The 22,303-nt window shown below is 35.4% G+C and overlaps 1 protein-coding gene across 2 annotated transcripts in view; it reads right to left on the bottom strand.

The window, feature by feature from the left end:
- The window catches only part of KIF18A (kinesin family member 18A), a 42,204-nt gene that overhangs the window by 2,693 nt on the left and 17,208 nt on the right, over nucleotides 1–22,303 (bottom strand). For both annotated transcript variants that reach the window (XM_037401542.1, XM_037401543.1), the window contains exons 11-16: nucleotides 18,270–18,434; nucleotides 17,047–17,168; nucleotides 15,462–15,700; nucleotides 3,698–4,178; nucleotides 3,082–3,186; nucleotides 397–506 (exon numbers count right to left, since the gene is read on the bottom strand). In XM_037401542.1, the coding sequence (XP_037257439.1) occupies nucleotides 397–506; nucleotides 3,082–3,186; nucleotides 3,698–4,178; nucleotides 15,462–15,700; nucleotides 17,047–17,168; nucleotides 18,270–18,434 (1,222 nt within the window). The remainder of the gene's footprint in view (nucleotides 1–396; nucleotides 507–3,081; nucleotides 3,187–3,697; nucleotides 4,179–15,461; nucleotides 15,701–17,046; nucleotides 17,169–18,269; nucleotides 18,435–22,303) is intronic.

Here is a 22,303-nt window from a genome sequence, read left to right as displayed (position 1 = left end):
GTTAAAGACAGGTATGGAAATCACTAGAGGATTTTATTTCTTGATAAACCACACTTGGCAAAGATAAAATTGGTCATAAAGTTCATCAAACTTCTCAAAAAGTACACAAATTTTTGGTGGAATTTCTGGTGGAAGACCATAACTCTTGGGAAAAGGTTTTTCCAACCAGCTTGTCGTAATAATTGAGTTTTTATTAGATACCATCTAGGTAACTGCTTAGAGATTCAGATTTTTTTGGTTATGAATAGATTTACTATTCAAACCAATAGCTTAGTACTGATCACAGCAACACACGATATTAAATTGACAAAACCTTGAATATCAACCTTTATTTTGAACCTCCTGTACAATCACAGTTAACAGTGCCGTGTCACACATCCAGGCTTTGACACTTACCTGCCATTTTGGGTACTCTTAGAGCTCTATAGCTCATCAAGACATCTTGCCGAATGCGTTTTGCGGAAACAGGGTCTTGCAGGCTGCCTAATGCAGTGTTTGATGAAGAACTGGAAAGACAGACAGAAAAGAGCTTGCTTTCAGTTAACGTTGAATGTATTTCTACATTGCAAGGGCTAAACAACTGTAACGTAGCTTAATCACTTTATTATCCAGTCCTGGTAATTCGTAACGGAATGCAAAGAATAAGCTAATTTATTTATGATGTATATATATGGATATTATTCCCCGTTTTCCTTTTTAAAAATTTACAAGAATATTTCAACAGCGGAAATAAGAACTAATGTTGTCACTTACGTTAGAACGCAAACCGATATCCTACAGTTTTTTTGGAAACTACAGAAGCCAGTTTGGTGGTCTTTGCACACAAACTGTACTAAGAAATAATCTTAATTCATGTATGAAATCCTTGAAATGACCAAGCTGTGTTTATTGAACAAACTACTTTTTTTTTATTTCTACAGTATTTTTTCTATGGCCTCCAACACAGTCGGAGGAGGTGGCTTCATAGCAGAGAATACTTCTCAGCTAAGCTGCAAAAAAGCTGTTATAGCTTCAAATTCATTGAGACAAAACCTCTATACTTTATAGCCTTTTATATGATGGACTTTAGATCTACAGTGAAAGTTATAAACCTATCTGATCTCACCCTTTGACGCTTGCCTTGCTAGCTTCCCCAATTCCACTCTGTATGACAGCCTCATTAACAAGCTAATTCTATTTATGTCCCAAGTTCCTATGCTTTTTTGCATTCCCCTAACAATATTGTATTATTCTCACTTTATAGCCCCCTAACTTACACTACTGCTCTTGATAATAACTTTCTGCCTAAATGGAAATATATAGCAATCTGTAAAGACTCAGACCTGTTTTGTGCCAGTCCTATTAACGCATGTTTCTTGTAAGAGGACTTATGCCAATAAGAACATAATCCTGTTTAGTAAAAGCAGCCTCTCTATTGTGGCTGACTTGTCTTTTATCCCTTGTCCTAGCCATACGACTGTTTCAAATTATATTTCTAATGTGCAGAATATGCCTGCAATTTATATTTTTATTCTAATGTTAGTAGATGAATGACTGGAGTGAACTACTTCAAACAGGAGAAGTGTGGGAGAGAAAAAGGAGAAAAAGCAAAGAGAAGTGAAAGTAGGTGCTATCTGAGAAGTAAGAGCAAATAAGCAGCTTTCATTCCCTCTCTTCATCACAAACTACTAGACAAAACCATAAAGAATTTTTGTTTACAGTGTTTGCAGTCTGAGAGAAAAGAAATAATCCCCCAAAAAGGAATAAAAGTTGTGCAATTTTCCTGTAATTTTATTCTAACCTTGAAACTGGGAAATACATGCTTGAGACATGGAAGGAAAGAGATAAAAGAGCAGAAAGTTAGTCTTTTGGGAAGAGAAAAGCACCTAAGTTTGGAAATCATTACACAATGATTACAAACACAGTACTCCTAAAGTCTATCTTAGAACATTTACCATAAGGTAAGATAAATCAGGCTCCAAAAGTTCCCATGCCTCTCCCTAAGAAAAACTAGAAAATTAGCCCAGTTTCAGAGAGCAAGTGATTTATTTTGCCAAATTCATGATCAAGCATTTGAAAAATGGGAAGTGTGAGATGAGCTTCTTTTCTCATCCTAGAGCAATACAGTTTATTCCTCATCTTAGAAAAACAGTTTAGAAAAATAACGAATGACAATTAGAACAGGAACATTAAATTCGATCCGGTAGATCTATGATCTAGGAAGATTTGCTATCTCAAAGATGCTAATAAACCAAAAAAATGCTTGTGTTTCTTCCATATCCTGTGATCTTTCTATTGAATTTGTTACAACAATCTTGAAACAGTCTTTAGAAGACTTAGGAGGTAGCAGCTCTACTCACTGTCTAGCAACAGGTGACTCATAGTATGATTTTAAAAAGGTTGTATCAACTTTTGCTTTTCGAAAAAGAAGAAAAAAAGAAAAAAGAAAAAAAAATTCTTTTTTCAGTACTAGGCTGATTGTTAATGTACTTAAGGATTAACTAAACCAAACAAGAATACAATTCCACTTAGCATCTATTCAGTTTCAGATCTTCTACTAACAAGGCTCTTTTGAGGTCGTAAAACAGAAGAGGGAGTTCTTCCCAGAGCAGAGCACAAGAATGAAGTCATAGTAACTGAGACTGGACCTGAATTATTAGAAAAACAAAGGCACTGGCCACTAAAGTATTGTTAAATGTTTTCTTCACTTTCTATTTTGGTAGTTTCTAATGTCTTTCAGCAAAGGCATAACATTCTCAAAAAAATTAGTGATTTTTAATTGATGATGAGAAATTCTCTTTTCAGAATTATAGGTCATCTTTGTATTTTGAGTAGACAGAAGATACAGGAGACACCATATTATTTGCACTTGATAAAACAGAGTTCCTAAACAAAGAGTAAAATAGATTCTATGCAGCTTGCCAGGAAGAAAAAAAAAATAAAATTGAATTGCCAAACATATTTGACTCAGAACATCTCATATCTAGGCCCAGATGACTTGCATAAGAGGTTTTCAGATTTCAAATGCAACACCGAAGCTAAAGTGAGAACATAAAAAATGAATACAAACTCTTTTGTATAGAAGAGTTAGTTTAAACTTACCTTAATACCTTTCTTTTTCTCTCAGCAGCAGAAGTCATCGCCATATATGAGGGCTTCTCAAGTGCTGAAGAATGATTATTTTTTTTTAAGGAAAAGAGATCAAGCCTGAAATAAAGGAATTATATTTTGTAAAATCTATTCTGCTTAGAAGTCAAGCGAAGCTGTAAATAAATGTTACATTGAAAAAAATACTGGAAATTTGTTTCAATAATATTACTTAAGGCAGCTTTGCAGAATTTCATGCATATACGGCCCCTTTAACGATGGTATCTCTCAGTGTCCAGGAGGTTAAGGATTCATTTTACAGACCAGAAAAGTAAGGCTGAGAAAACCTAACTTGCCTGAAGCATCACAAAATTTCAGAAGTGTTGTATTTTCTTTTCGGTACATATCTTGCAACACAGGATAAGTTTTCAACTTCATCTGTCATCATCAACATACCACTGATTTTAAATAATGGCAAAATTGAATCTGATGCCGACTAAAATGGAGGATTTGATTTTCAAAATGTTGGTTTTACAGATAAAACTGACACCAATAGAAAAAACTCAGCTGTGAAAATTAACAGGATTAAATCGCTTGGGTAACATTCCTTGCCCATGCAAATGGAAAATACCTTTGTAGAAAGACATTGCTGCATGGCTGCGCCTCCTTCATGGACGAGTCAATAGATGTTTCAGTTGTTTCACCTGTCCCTTCATAGAGAATTACTGTTGAGTCCATGTCAGCTTCATCGCACTTTGGGACATCACATGTGTAGTCCATACTACTTGTCTTTTTCACTGGCATACCTATATTACATGCATCAGCTTCTTGAAGGCCTGCAAGGTGCAAAGCTTTCTTTACCACAGCCTGCGTACAGTAGCTTTGTACTGGTTTTCTGCAAAATTCTGGTGTATAGACAATAGGGCGGACCTCCTTGGTAAGAGAATCTTCCAGATGATGGAGACTGGAGGGCTTGGACGCATCAGGAGTTTGAGCTGTGACTGGAGAGCCCATCAGCTTCCGCCTGGTTTTTTTCTGTAGTGGTACTGCATATCTTGTTATTTGTTGTGTATTTGTATTCATTTCTTGTGATGGCGTGCCAAAATTTGTACCTGTGCAACATAGGTATCAATGGTTAGCACATTAACCTATATTTACCACTTAAGTCTTGCTTTTTATCCTCCTCTGTTAAAATGTTTATTAGCAGAAATTCTTACAAACAGTATTTATTTCTTTTACATATTCATTTGATCATTGAAATTATTTCTATTGCAGCATTGTCCAGATGGTAGCATTTGTTCTGTGGCACTCAAAGTATTACAAATCTGCATAGGCCGATATAGTTAATCCCAGAGATGCTACAAGTAATCACAGGTAAGATATGACACATGACAACAGGGAATTGAAGAGTAAGAGTATTGAAAATGATCATATTATCATGACACAACTCTTCATTTAAGATGGTACTAACAGTAATCTACAGCTGCCCCCCGGTCACAGTCAGTTTTTTTCCTAGCAAACACTATGCAGGAGGGAGAGACTCTTGTAAAAGGAAGGTCATAGAATCACTTAGAATAAAAAAATTATTTGACATTGCAAATACAAGAAGAATGTTTTGGACAAGAGAAAAGAAGTTACTTGGATCCTGTCATCTCAATGTATCAACTGTGGGAAAAAGGCTCTTCAGTAAAAAACCCACACTTAAAAATAACAAAGCAAGCAATGCAGCAGTAACTGGCCATTCCCATTCATCCTGGTTTATACTGGGGTTTGGAAGTATCATAGTTTTGTTTTGTTTTTTTTTTTTTCTCTCCCAAGCAGGTGGTAATGATGGCAATCGCCAAAGTAAGAGGCGAAAAGAAACCTTTCTTTTATTCAGGTTTTCAGTAGAAGAGAATCATTTTAAGACACAGACCACTGTTCAAATGGCTAGGCTAGTGGTGACTGAAGTAGTTAATAACAAAAAAGGATATATACTTTTTCTTAAAGAAATGAAGAGTAGCAAAGGGCCGTCAAATCCAAGTGCTTCTATATTTAACTTTCAGTGCAAATTAAAAAAAAATACGTAAAGCCTATTATCTTTGAAATGCCTAAGGGTTGGCCCCATTTCATTTGGTAGCCGCAGCATCACATTTCCCCTTTCTGCATTGCCTACTCCATTCCTACGAGCAACTAAACTGCAAAAAGAGCTCCTGCTTTTTAAACTGCTACAAGTTACTCAGCCATTAACTATGGTATTCATATAACATTGTTGATAAATATTTCTTCTGAAATTCCATTCTGTTTTTGCCTCAAAGTAAGTTAGTTTCAACTCCTTAATCTGAATGCTTCTTTAGTTCTCTCTCATGTGTTAACACTTACGGCATTTTAGCTGTTCCATAAAAATTCTTTGAAGAGGAGGAAAACTGATTAAAGCCACATACGTATTGCATTATTCCACACACGCCCTCCATCTGATTTCTTACACAAAGCAAAGCTTAAGTGATTGTAGCCATTTCCCTGACTGCTCACCACTTCCCAGCCCATTTAATTCTGACCTCAATGCCCAGTTGCAACCCAGTTTGCCATAAGCAAGAAACTTTTAAGAATGCCAGCTCCCTGATGCCCACAGAAATCAGATGGCTTGAGGCAAAGGTCCAAACAAAACCCTCATTGAAGAAGAGCAGTCAAAGGTTGAAGGATGATCTCAGCACCAGTTTTTTGTGCACACTTTGGAACTAGACATACCATATGATGGATTCCTCATGCCCAGCTACATGAGATGATGCCCCATCAAAAGATACAAATGATAGTTGTGAGGAGACAGAAAAGGTTTTCAGGACTAACACGAGACCTAGAGCTCTTCTGGGCAGATGGAGTGGGTAGCACCAAAGTGTGTGCAAGTAGCAAGTAAATTAGATGCTAATATATAGGCCACAAATCTATTCTATGTTGCCAGAACTTAATTCAATAATAGAACCATCGGAAAAAACTAAGCAAACATTTATTCCTCTCTCAAGGGATCAGTTTCACAAAGAACAATGCTTAAACTATTATGCTTCAACAAATATGCAACATCTTATCCAACAATGCATAAACAATAAAAGGAGGTTAATTCAAGCTAAACCGCTTACGGAAAAAGATGCCTGGACAATTACATGAACAATTACAATTCTATTCTTTTTTCAGGTCTGAAGCAACACAGACATGGAAAAACTCAAGCCTGAGAGGACTACTTGACATGTTGTTAAAATGCAAAATACATTATTTTCTCATACCTAGTCTTAGCCTAATCGACAGTCAGCATTCACCAGGGGAAGCACAGCAAGTTGTTGAGACACAGCAGTTTGATTGTAATCTAAACGTTAAGCTAATTCAGAATATCCTCAATGAGCAGTGAAATAGAAAGGGTAGTAAAACACCGCCTGTGTTTTCCCCAAATAATTTTTACCTCTAATCAAAATAATACAGACCTAATTCAACGACGACATTTTTCTCCAAGACCTGATAGCATTTTTTTGGTAACAAGCAAGAAAGTTACTTATGAACCATTTCCAATATGGACTCTGTGATGCTATCAACAATGCTATGCTTTATTAATGTGATTACTCTTTAACTTTGGTTTCCTAACTACAATATTGCTCTTCTACGTAAGAGACTTAACATGTCTTTCTTTCAAGAAATATATTTTCTAGTCATCACAACCAAAAATTGAGACCAAAACTTCCTTTTAAAGATTTGCTGACAGCTTATATTCTTAAATACAAGAATAAGCTTCCATTCTAGTGTTTGAAATAACTATCCACTAAAACACTTCAGGACACATTTTAAATTATCATTTTATTAAGTTTTACTCCTGCTTATACGTGTCTGACAGTGTGCGTTTCGGGAAAAATAGTGGTTAGAATTCTGTTTGTCTGTTGTTACATTAGGACAGAGAGGTTCCAGTTTCAGAAAGTTTGCTTACAGTAAGACACTGAGGTTTTGCTAATGTCCTAAAGTTCCTAGGAAGGAAGTCTGATGGAGAAACATTTTGCTAAGAGTGCCAAGTTTTAGAAGCTTCCCCAGGACTAAATACTGGAAGCCTTTTTAAATTAACTGTAAATGCAGGCATTCAAACCATGAACTAAATAGGTAAAGAACACAAAACTGTTGCCACAACATTAATAATTTGTTGAATTTCATCATTATGAACAGTATTTCATACTGTAATACAAGTACATTAATAAAAAGACAGTTACAGCCATTCTATAAGGGTAAATATAAGCTGTCAGTAAAACCCCAGGCCTATTTTTAAAATCTATTTCTGGAATAAAACTCATTTTACAATGAAGGTAAAACAAAACTAGGTTTTCTTGCCCATTAAGTGTTGGAAAGCCTATAAAATATTCAAGAAGTGTCCCTTCTCATAGCTTTTTGTGAAAGCATTTAATTGCTCCTAACACAGTAAACAAAAAAGTAAATAAAAACATCACCAGCAACATATTTAACTAGATTTCACTAAATAACGTAAGCCGAATGTGTCACACACACCCCCAACACCCCAGTTCCATGTTAGCTTGCTGTTCTACAGTATATAGCTCCAAGAAGTTATGATATAATAAATATAAATACAGCAGGAAAAACATTTAATCTTACAAAATAAAGGAATGCCAGTGTTTTTATTTTTGTCTTAATAAGGAAGCAAGATACTGAAACTGGTTGTTCATTTTTTGCAGGTGCTTTTAACAGCTGCCATTGAGAATTTCAAATAAAATGGGCTCAGGTAACAGTAGCTGCTACAAAAACACTACTCCTGTAGATTTCAGATGACTTCACATGGTCCTATCAAAAGTACTTCTCCTTAAAAAATAATTTTTTTTTCTAAGAAGCTATTTTCAAGTACTTCAAAGGCTACTTAATGTTATTAAAACCAGTGCTACTCACAGACATGTTTCCAAGTTTATATATATATAAAAATTCTTACCAAAAGAGAAAACTTAATACTCAAGCTGACACAAAGTAGTATGCCTGAAACTGAAACACCATACCTTGCCTGTCCTAAATACTGACTTCATACAACTTCAGCATAGTTCTGTGTAAACAAGCACTGAACAATTCAGCAAACTATTTTTGAAAAATGCGGTCACTACATGGCTTATATTGCAACGGGACAGCTACAACTAGGGAGAACCAGTTCCCCTAACTCCTATTCAAGAAGGGGAAAGGTTCCAGAACAAAAGACTTGAAAGTTTCAAGTGGCAAATATGAACTTCCAGTACTCAAGCAACGCAGAAGACACATTCATTTCACAGCAGATCTTGTCTACTAAAACCAAAGTATTTGTATGACAATTTCATACAATGCTTTCTCCCAGGATACTCAATTTTAACATGATATTGTTGAGTGCTTGTAGGTGGAATGTATGTAGATGTTACATACTTTAGCATATGCTTTATTTTACTGCCTACATACTCCAATGAGTAAACACTGAAAACAGAGACAACAGGAACAGCTGAGGTAATATAAAATGTTAGTAAAATCTCACAGAGGAGGTTAATGAGGAATTTATTTATTTATTGCAGTAACAAACAGTAGATGCCCTATGCATATCACTTACTAATTTTAATAGTAAGAGCAATCCATGCATCCCATGGAACAATTATACTGTTCAACTTGCTGCGTGGCAGATCCCGTCAACATACACGGTTTACAAAATACAGACCTGACAAACTTAAAAGATACCTACTGACAATTATTACCTACAATTGGTTCGATGGGATTTCTCATCGCACCGGAACTGGAAACTTCAAGTCGGCTGACTCTAGATTGGTCTTGTATTGCTGTCTGTCTTGGGAGCATGTTACTGGCCAGCCACTAAGTGCAGGGTACCAAAGACAACGCAGGCGTGGACCAAGTATGGCTATATTCATATTTTCTTAAAGAACATATCTAAGCAGTTCCTGAATGGATGCCTAACGCTAATTGTTAAGCATTGTCATTACTTTTCTACAGAAAGACACACGCCAACTCTGAAGAAAATCTCCAAACCTGTTCCACAATACGGCAAGGAAATTATAATGTTTATGGTTTCTATTTGCTTCATGTTTTATGGCCAGTTCCATCTTTCCCATCAGAATGATCACCGTGATTCGGTGATATTATTTACTTTTTATTTTATATAGTGATTAATTTTTGTATATGCTTTACTGAAATACCCACAGTTAACTTGGACTAGCCTAAAAGGAAAAAAATTACAAGTTTTATTTCCTTAGCTAGCGCTTTCACAGCTACAATGCTTCTCTAAAAATAAGCATTATACCAAATATTTTTTAGAGAACAGATCACATATTTGCTCATGTTTGATTTCAGGTCGATGATTATTAAAGATAATTGTCAGAATCCTTGATAGATACTATTTTTCTTAGGGAATTCAATTGTAAATTAGAAATAAAAGTCAACCTCCACTGACCAACCACCCTCCATCAAATAAGTATGAGGTGGTTTTGGTCATGAGTTTGTTGTATTATCTGTCTCAAAATACAACTCAGAAAAGCAGATTCAGGAGAGAAACCCAGCATTATTAGATATTTACAGCTCTGTGAGTTAACATGAAAAGCAGAATGCAGAATCTGTAAAACAAGAGTCCCAGCAAGTGAGTAGGGTTCAATGACAAAATGACCCTGATGAATTGGGTTAGTTCTAATTGATGTTTGGGACAAAATAATGGCCAAGACTTTTTCTTCTTCTGGAACTCATGTTAATACATACATAAGGGGATTATTTCTGGAAACTGTGCTAAATTAAGTCTAGCAGGCTGTTCTGCTAAAGGGAAATGAAATATTAATGTATTCATTTCAATAAACATTTCTGGGCTACAAATGATTGATCCAATTACAATACTAACCATACATTTTCATTCTTTTAACAACTGACTCATGGAATTCCAAATTGCAAATGAGGTCTAATGAGTGTATTTCAATTATTTAATATTCATGCGACCCAAGGCATCACTGCAGTGACCAGTTTTGGAAACAGCTGCCGTGAACTGAAAAAGGCTAGAATCCACGCTGCATTTTTGCAATTCCCAGTGGTCAGGTGTACTACAAGAAAAAAAATAAAACTTAGAAGTCATATAGGACAGTGTGAAAACACTGCTCAATAGAAGACAAGTCTTTCCTACACACAAGACACATGCCTTTCCTAGTTTTAATCAAGTCTTTTACTACATGCAACTGCATCCCAATTTTTCCTGCCATGCAAAATAATACATTAGCTTTACTTTCGGATGTTTGTGACAAGGGGAGGTAATGGATGCTTTTTGGGTTGGGTTTTTCCACACCCCCCCCCCCCCCCCCCCCCCTCCTGTAAATCAATTCCATTCTCTCAATGGTAATGTACAGTAAGGCTTCTGGAAATGGGATGCCTGAAACAATGCCAAGAACTTTCCCATTCACAGAAATACTTGCAAATACCCGTCAGAGGTCTCCACATGTCCGTCCGTACTCTATGAATACTGTATGGCTCTCCATTAACCAACACTCAAGCATGGGGGCACAAATACATTTTTAGATGAACATGTCTTCAGAGCTTGTGCTTTTCTTGATACAAATAATTGTTCCTGAGGTTGCACATATATGGTTTCATGAAGCATACACAAGCTTAATCTAAAATGTTAACATATTTGTAAACAAAAATGATAGTGGAAAACTAGCATTTCCTCTACAAAACAACAATTCTGATTTATAATTATGGTCAAACAAATAGCATGGGTGGATGCTTAGAAACAGAAGTATAGATTGATGAAACAATTGCTTCCAAAATATCTTCTCTAATAATATAGAGTAGAAAGTATGATTAAAACATGTTACGGGAAGCTCATGTTAAGGCTTCACCATGAAAGGGAGCAAGAGCAGACGTTCTTAAAGTAATGTGCTTTCAGTCATATTTTCAGAAACAAAAATTAAATTACCAAGAACAGCATAAGATGAGTACACTCAGTAGGATAAATTAATGCTGTGCAAATACTTTAAATTTGTTTTTACTTAACTTGAAATTAAATGACAATTCAAATATTAAAATGTTTCATTTTACATTAAATTTGAGGGTATTTTATTTTAGAAATCCCGAAGTATTGGTAGTAGAAAAAAAAATAAATCGCATCCAATAAGCGCAATCAGAAATTTAAGACTCGGATATTCTGTTAAGTTCTTTACAAAATACTCCTTGAATCATTACATTTAGAATGCTTTAGCATGCACTGCAAAACAATTGTTTGTTAGATCAAATTAATTGCCATGCATACCTGTGTTAATATAGCACTGTCTAAAGAAATCTGACGAGCAAGAAAGATTAGCTTGGGACAAATCGAGAATTTTTTAAAAGCTATTTCTAGTATCCATGGTAGGGCTAGTGTAGACAGATGACTAAATTATTACTTGATTGGATGAGGTTGTTGGTTAACAGTCAGCTAGTAACATACACCTCTGACTCTCAGAGCAAGCCATTTTACAGGTGGTGTTTAAAGCTTTCGAAGTTAAAGGAAAAACAAGATATAAAGAGGTCTATTCCTGTAGTGAAGCACTAAAAGCTTTACCAAAACGCATACACCAAAAATCAGATTTTTTTAAGCACAAGAATTTACTATCTTGAAAACTGTATAAACATATGTTAAATGAACGGCTAGATAATGTCTTCATCTTTTCCTTTCCCACTATGACTTTATATTACTTAATACACAGGAGATCCTTTCCAAGGAAGGAATCTTTATTAGAAACCAAGATGTATGTGCTACTGGAATACAGCTGAAATTATTCGGTATTTTGAAACTCCTGACAGAAATAAGGTTCTTATAACAAGGTAATATCCAACCCACTTCATACAATCAAGTAAGCTCATTTGGAATTTATTTTTCAAAACTTCTTTAAGAGACTTTCAACAAAACCTGGAATAAAAATCCCTACCTTTTCACCTTTGCTATCCTTCCCTTTACTCTTTTTAGATTCTTTTTCCATATCGATTACTACTTTGACTTCCTTCTTCAGCATCAGCTACTGGAATGTAGTTAATTCTCAAGAAATCCACAAGAAGTTAAGGCCATGCTTTCACAGCTTTTCCTATTCCATAGATATAATTTAGCTGCTTCAGCCTTTTGGGGACAGGGCTTACAATCAGAAAAATTATTTATGTGACTTAAAATGCTTCAAGTTTTATGTTAAAACACTCAGTAAAGATTTGTTTGCATTAAAACAGTATCACAGTTCTGCTTAAAAGGACTGCTGGCAAAAGGTTAGTGTCATTAAAAAAAAAGTTTCATGCAACGATTAGTGGCTCTTGTTTTATGAGACACAGAATACAGTAGTTTCTTTCAAGTACAGGTGTTTTTCTGCATTGCTACTACTTTAAATGCATGGTGACTAAACAGTCACTTGTAGTTTGTTAATTAATTGGACATTTCCAAATACAGATAATGCAAGGATAGTACACACATCCTTAATACTTTTTACTTGATAGAAGACATGTAATTAACTTCATAAACTTACACTGAAGAGGAATTTCTGTCTTCCTCCTAAATCTTACTGTTTCCTATAGGAGTAGCATCTCATTTTTGCAGAGGGATTTTATGTCAAAAAATATTCTTTCAAATACATGTTAACCTAGGTTCAAAAGCAATACATCACAAATTTGTTACCAGCAGACCTAGTACACTCTTCCTCTAAGACGCTCCAGACTTATGTTTCATATGAAAGAAACATTACATTGCCACAAATTAACTTTTCTACCCTCTCAGCCAGTTTATTTAGAAAAGAAACTTCTAAGATACTAACACAAGGTGACATTTATATTAAATGTGAGATCTAAAAAAATTGCTGCTCTCAAGTTACAACATGGAAAGTAAGAATCAAATCACAAGACATGAACTTCATTGCTCTTTCCTGCTGACAAGTTAAAGTCCATGCAATTATATGTGCAATACTTATTTTTCTATTGGGAATAATGACCACTGTGTAGCACATGGCTCATGTTTTTGGTTTGTGGTTTTTGGTTTTTTCATCTTGGTGCAAAACACTATTTCCTTTCTAACATCTTGAACAAACCATAAATAATATAATATCAGTGCAACAAAGGTGTGAGGGATTTGTATAAATCTTCCCTTTTATTTGTTCACTAAGTTCTTAGGTCAGCTCTTGCTAACATTTGCCAAGCATACTTCTGAGATGACTTTAGGGAAAAGGAATTGGATTCTTGAATAATTTATTTCATCTTTAAAGTAAAAAAGAAATTACTACATCCTTCCTATTTCTGATTGCGATGTTGCCCTTGTACTATACTTTTCCCCATGCTAATTATTTTTCCTGATTTATGTTTTTTCTTAATAGTTTGCTATATACATTCTGCACAATTGATTTCCATAACATAGTTCAACATATTTCAAATGGTAATTCAAACCAACAGTGGTAGAAGAGCTATTTCACTGCATTTATTTTGTGCTCAGAGGAAAATAAATAAATGAAAGCACTGTAAGTGGGTGACTTCTTTCTACCTGTATTTGGGTACGTCTCCCTACCTACTCTTCCAGAAAAAAAAAAAGAAAAAGTCCCTCTAAAAGGAAAACAAACCATATGGCTATGATATAAAATAACCACCAGTCAGGAGCATGGCTTCATGTTTGTCTTGCAGATACAAAACACCAGTCTCCAACTTAAAACTCCATGGCACATGAGAACTGAACTCTTAATTTACAAGTGGTTTAGAGAAGTCTGTATTTCTTTCCTTCTTCAGGCAGACTTACACCTCCACAGAACCAATCTTAAGATGTTATAAATGCCATTTTTAGGAGTTTAGGTTTTTTTATATATTAAAAATGACAAATTTCAAGCAGATAATCAGTTTAAATTATAAGTGAAAATATAGGCATATATAGACGCATGAAACACCATTTGAAATAAGCAGTTCTTATTACAAAAAAATCACTTAGTTCTAGCACTTCAGATTCTTGTGTTCTACCACTGGAAAGAAAATGTTACAGTATTTGAATTCTTAGATGAATTACAGCAGGAAACAACCCAACCTCCAGACCCTTTGCTTATCTGCTTTGCCATAACAGAGTAATCTGACTAGAAAACCATTTTTTAAAATTAATTTTTTTTTAAGAAAAGAGGATAAAAGAAAAGAAAATAACTACCTTTTATTTGAATACCTTTCATAAAGCTTTGCAGAATATATTTCCATTATGGTATGACAGTAGCATCGTAAGAAACACAATGCTACCGAATGTCACAGGTACTTATCACTGCCATGATTTTCCAAAAGATTGCCAGCAAGCCAAGATCACATCCAATTTCTTTCTATATGGGAAATGAGAATGGAGCAGAGTGGAAGAACACTATAATCAGCTGAAGTCCACTACCCTCACTCCAAGTGGGAAGGAGAAATGGGCAACAACTGCTTTTAACCTTACTGAATCCCTGACTAGCACGAGTGGAATAGGAAGTACAAAAGCATGCAAGCCTTCAGAGAAGGAAAAGAAAGTTTGCAAACCATTTCACAGGAGTCAACGCTTTTCCCTTTTGAGAAGCTGAAGCAGTATTATGTATCTGATTTTCCCTTGTTACCCATGGATGTCTTTCAGTGTTTTGGACTGTTAACTGCAACCAGAAAGCCCCAGTGTGGCGAGTGCTGCCTTCCCAGAGGATAAGATACAAGCACTGGCCCACAGCAGCTGCACTGTCAGGCCGAGATTTTGCTTGTCAGTCAGAACAGTGCCTTCTGTAAGGATTCTTCATCTCTTTTTACCCAGGCTACGCTCCAGAGCAACTCGCTTTACAGTGAAAGAAGAAAAGCCAGCGACACAGAGTTATGGGGGGAAAGTGGGGCCATGAGGATACAGCAAGGCAGTGAATTTCCTGGTAGAAATGGCGAATCCTTCATTTCTTGAAAAAATAAACTTACAAAATATTGAACTAAATTGATTCAAAGTTAACCTGCAATTAATTTATGGGAAATCTCATCGCCCTCAAAGCTATTAATTGAAACTGTGCAAAACTGTAGTAACTGCTTAACATATCAAATTGCTAACAGAATAATACTTATTAACACAATGATTCCTTTTCCATCAATGTAATGCTAAAGAATCAAATGGAATTATTAATCATACTCATAGGATCTAGGAACATTAATACACAGGGTACTTTTTAACAAGAAAAGGGAGGGAGTTACCTGTTGGCAGAGTGTGTCTAGCCATTGCAAAAGTAAATTTCTTTCCTATATCCAATTAAGTAAGGTATATAACTTACAGGAAGTGGGTCTTGAGGCTCAGGTGTGCAGCTGGCTTCAGGATTTGCAGATGTGTACATCCACTGTGTTTATGAATGACATACAGCTCTTGCGGGAGATATTCAAAAGTATTTCCAACAGAGAACAAATCATATACTTACGGCATGGGGTGTTTGGTCTGTGCACAAGTTGTGGGAATACAAAGACAGATGACAACTCTAGTTGATGGTTTTTATTTTGTTCCTTCTCTTCAGTTTGGTCTGCCCAAACTACTGATTTTTGTCTTTCAATCAGCTGCTCAACCTCCCCAAATTCAGTCTCAGTTAAATTATTTGCCAACCCAGCTTCTTTCAAAGTCAGGTATTGCTTGCGAAGAACTGGCAGCAAAGTAACTAGCACTCTGTAAAACAACAACAAGCAAGATAAATATGACTAAATCATAACTAATCTGATACCAGCACTGTCACTGTTAGGAATATGGGTGGTGGTGGTGCCTTCTCCCTCGGCCCCAGCCCCCCGCCATGTTCTGCTGTGTAATTTATTTTGCAGGAACACCATGACACTGAGAAGAAATATTCACGACTAGAGTGATTTTTTCCTTTGCAAAATCTTGCATTTCACTCTAAGCATTAACTAGGTATAGTTTTTCCTCAGTGTCCAAGATGTTCAGACCCTCAACCACCACAGAAATATAGTCAGTATAGATCTTGACTGAATTCTGACTTTCTAAAATGAAGCATCAGATAAACAAAGAAGAATATAAACCAAATTAAGTGGTTTAAGCCACGCACATCTCAATTAGATGTGCAAAGAACCTTATTAGAAGCCTCGTGCAAATAAGTTTAGATACTAGGAACTTTACCTAAATAATGGAATATACTAAGATCCACACACAATTGTAGACCAAATTAAAGTAACAATAAGTTTAGAAATTCTACCTGAATACAGACATTCGTTAACTGTGCAGTTAGTTGCAAGACTAAACAGTAGGTTCAAGCAATAGGGAAAGGGATACCTATATAAAACCCCAAAGATATAACTGCAATAACAATGTAGCTTTAAAAATTTTGCTTTCATTTTTGCAGGTTTACATATTACTTTTTGTAATGCTTATGGCAACAGCCTTTCCTCCAAAGGTAGAAGAAAAGCTGGTTGTTTCACTTGGGAATGATTTTATTACAAATTTAATATATTTATTTACCAAACAGATTTGCAATTACTTCCTACTCCTTATGTCACACTCTGAAAGCTAGTCTCTCAACACTTTCAAAAGATAGATAATGGAAAAAGAGCTGATGCTTACAACCAAATTCAGCTGTTTTCACTCTATCAAAGTTATAAATTTTTTTAATATAAGTAAATTAATGCCTACAGTTCAAGAAATTAAAAGAACACGTTTATTAAAAAACCCAATACTGCTGTTCAACACAGAAGACTAAAATAAGACACCTTGATCTATTGAACAATTTGTAAAAATTATGCAAAGAAAATGAAATAGAAACAAGAAGCATTAGAATATACCTGCAGTTTCTGTTAAACAATGGTAGATACAGACCAAGATTTATTAAGCGTTTATTTTTTTAACATACGGTTTTGCTTAAGAAAAAACAATTCTAATCTAGAAAAAAAAGTTCAAGAAAAGTCTTGCTTCTTTTTCAGCTAAAACTAAATTCTACATATATGCCGTCTGAAGTTACAAATGTCAGAATAGAAGTCTTACAGTGTCTGCTATGAAACTGTACTTACTTTTCTGTCTGCTTATAATGTTGAACTTGAAGGGACACCAGAGATAACATGTGCTCTATCTGGGCTTTCAGGTCCTTAATTTCTAGGTTTAAATGGCAACACCGCAGATCTTTACTGAGTTCCTTGGGAAATTAGTAAGAAAAGAAACTGACAACTGAAAATTGGTAGCAAAAAACTAAAATGTAAAGTAAAAATAATATTAATAATGGAACACACCTATATTATTATAATATAATGAAGTTTTATTGTAGAGAAGTATGAATTGACTGAATTTTATTTACACGCATGAATATTGCTTTGTAGATTACTTTGACCAATTGTGGGTATACTGTAATTAGCATTAAGATTCCAACAGGCACGCACATATGCTTATCTATGCATGCCCCAAATGTACGTTTGATATATGTTTGCCTTTTTTCCTGTGTACTTGCTCCACACCTAAACTTAAGTGACCTTGTCTAGGACAAGTCTTCAACTGTATTCAGTCGTCTTCCTGAGATGCCAGTATCCCCTTTGAAATATCTTAAGTTAATTTCTTTTTAAGTATCAACACATTTTACTAACCCAGTAAAAATACAGGTATTGAAATATAATCCATGATATGAGCCACATAAGTGCTTATTACACGATCATTTAAGCCACTCCAATTACTGGCTGAAACTAAGAGGCAGGGAAGAACAACCTTTCTTTTCCTCTTGCTCTTGCACAGACCTTCATCGCTTCCCTTCTGCCAGCTCAGGCCACACTGAGCTGAGTCTACTGACTAAAACTTGGCAGACAACTGCTCTTTCCCCCTTCCCACTCCTCCTCTAGCACCCTCCAAAAAAAAAAAAAGGTTTTTTTTTGGCCAGGCTAAGAATTAGATTATCACGTGGTTCAATGAGCATAGGGAGCTACTGTAAAAGCAAGATTAGAAGTGTATGGCCACAAGCAGGATCAACACTCTGGCAGCCATCTGAACAGCTCAGCCATAGCATGCTTAATCCACTTTAACATGCATTTTAGTATGTAATTGTATATTTTCATGAATAAGGAATACTTGCACAAACATTGAAGTTTTTAGGGCAGAACAGAAACAGCTAACACTAAAATTTGAAAACACCCTGGAAAAATGGCAGAAGCCATGAGTAAAAGAAAGACTAATAGAGAAAAAAAAAAGTCTATTAAAATCAGATGTTGTCTAAAACACATGAAATCTGCCCTTGAAATGAAAGTCATCTTACCTTTGGAATACAACCATCTTGACCCAGGAGGCGCATTTCATTTTCAACTCGATGCAGCCAATCGGTATTTTCCTCAAAATGTTTGACCTCCTCTTCTTTCCTCTTCTGCACGTGTACACAGTGAGTTCTAAGCCTTGCAAGCCTTTGATCAGTCTTGCAAGTGGCCTAAAAATCAGCATTTGAGGGAACAACTTTCAAATTATATTCACAAACATTTTTGTATAAAAAGATTTTTCCATACCTTTATACTCAACTGGGCATAACAAACATTTTGCATTTTTGACCAGCTTAAAACAAGCGAAGTAGCACATTCTCCTTATGGTCGTTACCGAACTGCATTTAAACATTTATCTTTTTTTCTTTTTACTGGAAGCCTTTACAACAGATTACGGTACAGTCATTCGATTACACCTTTAAAGAACAATTCAATGGATTTGATCCGTTTGTGTTCTAGGCCATATTTATCTTACATTGGGAAGACTGGAAAAACTGCATGTGCAAATACCAACACACTTCTAAATGTAACATTACCTAACTCAAGCATGAAGAAGAAATTTTATCTCCTTTGCTTTCCTAAGGCATTAAGTCCTAGAAAAAGCCCGGTAAAGGACAAAGTATTTGGCAAAAGGAAAACCCTGTATCTCCAAGTATCAAGATTCTTCCAATGCTTCTCTGAAATCTGACAGCAGAAAGGCACCAAACCAGCAGCAGTAAGCTGGGTATGAGTGAGGTAAGTGTCGTAACAAGGCACAGAAGACTTCCTATTCAGCGGACAACTATAGTTAGCAGTATACTTTAAAAATTAGGTCAGACTCCACTGGCCATAGAGCACTTTAGCAAGAGTTCACAGTTAACCTTTGCCTGAACTTATTTAACTAAAAAAACCCAAACTCACAAACATTTTAAGTATACTGCCACAGTCAACAAAAAGTTATATAACCCATTTTTAAAATATCATATAATCTAATTCTCTATGTCCATACATTCCAAATTTAATACCTAAAGAAAAATTCATAAATTAGAATAAAAGTAGATATTTAGAACAGCAAGCCAAATTAGTTCCATTATAAAATGTCATAAGCAACTCTGTACCTCCAGTAAAGCAGAAATTACTCTGTCTGGTGCCCTTCTGAACATACTGTAGAAAACAGGAACAGTATGTGGAGAGATGCAGATTGCACTTCTTAAGCTGACTTTTCCAAAATGCTTATTTCAACACACGGCATACAGAAACAGCATGGTAGAAACACCTGAACTACGTGCGTGCTCCAGGCAACTTACTAGGGTCTAAGACTACATTCTGACCAGAACTGCCCTTTTCTTTCCCTTTAGACTGCCTTAGCTGCTAAGAGGATCCAGAGAAGACAGTCACTTCATAAAGGACCCACTCCTTAGAGAAAATACCAGGAGGAAGAGTTAACTGGCAGACTAAAGTTTGCAATAATCACTGGCTCCCTCTGATCAGTGAGGCTAGGGGAGAGCTTTCAGGACTGCTGAAGCAGAGAAATTCAAATGCGTTGTTTTGCATTCATCAGCTTTTACACAGTGCAGGAGAGCTATTAGGATTGAAGGTGGTATTGATAACATCCCAACATTTGATGAACCCATCCCATATGTTCCAAGGAATAAAGGATATGTTACAACAGAAGAAGTATGGTTATGTGTGCTAGCTCTAACCACCCCCTCTGGAACACAGTAGGAACTGGGTTGCTACTGTATTTTGTCATTAAAAAAACACCGCAAGAGACACAGAAGAAATCATCCCTCCTGGGCTGAAGAACTGGGACATATTCAACAAGTCATTTTGAATCCAGCATGGGCAATTGCAGTAAGCAGAAATACTGAAACCATGATTGGACTGACTGATGGCTTCCTAGGAATATGCTCCTTTTCAAGACAGTAAGAATAGTGTTAAAAAGGGAATCAGAAATGTAGGAACAATTTAAAACCTAATATATATATTTTAAAGTCTATCAAAAAAGCACCAGCAGTTTTTCGCCATGTCTTTAAAAATAAAAAAAAGTAAAAAATATTTGTAAAACAGATTCCATGACTGGTGCAAAAACATTCAAGATAAAATAGGTCAAAACCGAGCAGACTTCCTTAACCTCTCCAAGACAGTTAAAAGTAACTATAACACAGGGCACAGGTTAGCTTTTTATGTTTCCATACAAAGAGGAATGATCTGACATGTTCTCCTATTGGCACAAAGGCTTTCTGGCTAACATTGCTGCGACTGATACCTTGCGAGCAAAAGGAAAACAGTATGGATGCAGAAATACATGTAACAAGTGGGAAGAACAGGCATTAGGCAGGAAGACTTAAACAGGCCCTTTAAATGGGCAACATTCCATTTCCAAAAAAGCTGGAAACAGGGTCAGTTATGTAGAAAATGCAAAGGACTTATATGAACTGAATTTCCCAAGATAAACTGTGTCAAAAGTTTTGCAACAAGAAAGCATTTTTAAGAACAAGGATTAAGGTAACCTAAACTCACACTGGAGTTTTTCCTTCTTTCTGAAATTGTTTTAAATTAAAGTGTGCATATTCGGGTTGTTCAAGTATAGATAAGGTATCGTTTGCTTCATGTTAAGTTACCTAAAATCATTATTATATCTAGTTACTGAGCACAGACAATTGTCACAGAAATACTTTAGAAGTAAAACTTTTATCATAAAAATTAATATTTCAGAATTACTCCTGCAGCCTAACAGTATATATTTTCAAGAGAGAAAACCCAACAACAAATGTGTAAAAATTAAAGGAAGAACAGAAGCATTACAGTCCACAAGGGAAATGTGATAATCACTTTGGTAATCAAATGCCTGGGTTCCAAATTAAAAACCAATTTGTTGCAAAGTAGTCACAAATGGACATTTAATTTTACTACTACAGTGACTCTCATTGATAAATAAGGCATTACATTTATATGACAGTGACTCTTGATCCTTTGCAAATCATATTTACAAGTTAGCTGATGGCAAAACCAACATTTGAGTGAAGCACTGCTAACACTCAAAATCAAAGTTAAATCACCTTATAAAAGAATTCATACAAAAGAGCCTATAAAGGTATACCTCATCATTATGAGTAGATACACATCTATGTTCTAGTGTAAGCAGCATTTAGAAATATGGCAGAAATATTGTTTCAGAGTTTCTTTGGCATAAAAGAGAATTGTAGTACACACTAGTCATCTGAAATATCTTCATTAATGACAACCAAAAATATGCAATTTATTTGCACTTTGACATTTGTTTAAGGACAAATTTTCATGTGAATCACTAGGAAAAAAACAATCATATGAAACTCATTTTTGGCCAAATACAGATTGTTACTGTGACTAAGCAAGATCAGCCCCACCTTCAACTTCACCTGTACATAAGACATATATTCCTTTCAGGTGACTTTTATCAGAAAAATTGAGATACTATCTAACCATGCTTACTTATTTCAACTTTGATTCTTCTAGAAAGACACAAGCATTTAATGCTGTACAACAGCACTTGCTCATACATAGCCCCCAGACTCTTCAACTTCAAGGCAACTAAGTGTAACTAGTTCAGTTGACATGACTCGGTCTTTAAGCAGCTATCCAAACATCTTCCTGGTGACAAATGAAAACACCAGTGATAATAATAACTCTCGTTTAGCCCAAAATTATGCTTTTCCTTATGAAACACAAATAGATTACTGAGCTTCAATGGCTGTACCATATGTACATAAACATGGTTTTTGACAAGAGCACGATGAGTCTCTTAAGTCTAGTCAGGTCTTAAGTAACTATGCAATCAATCTACTTAAGGACAAGTTGAAAAGCTTTCACGATTAGCAGCAATAAGCACGCGACAACAGTTTTCCATGCACTGTGGGAAAAAAACACAGCTGGCATTACTACTACGTTGTCAGAAAACGTCATCCGAGTGATAAGTAGTCTGTCCCATTTTAATTAAATATTTCAGCATTAAAGAATTATATATTTGCTTAAGCAAAATTCATACATTACCAATGATAGATTAGTTAGCAAAATTAAG

The sequence above is a fragment of the Falco rusticolus genome, chromosome 10 (genome assembly GCF_015220075.1).
Source record: "Falco rusticolus isolate bFalRus1 chromosome 10, bFalRus1.pri, whole genome shotgun sequence".
Taxonomy (NCBI): Eukaryota; Metazoa; Chordata; class Aves; order Falconiformes; family Falconidae; genus Falco; species Falco rusticolus.
Note: the sequence above shows the minus strand (reverse complement) of the source record. Positions and strands in the feature narration are given on the sequence as shown.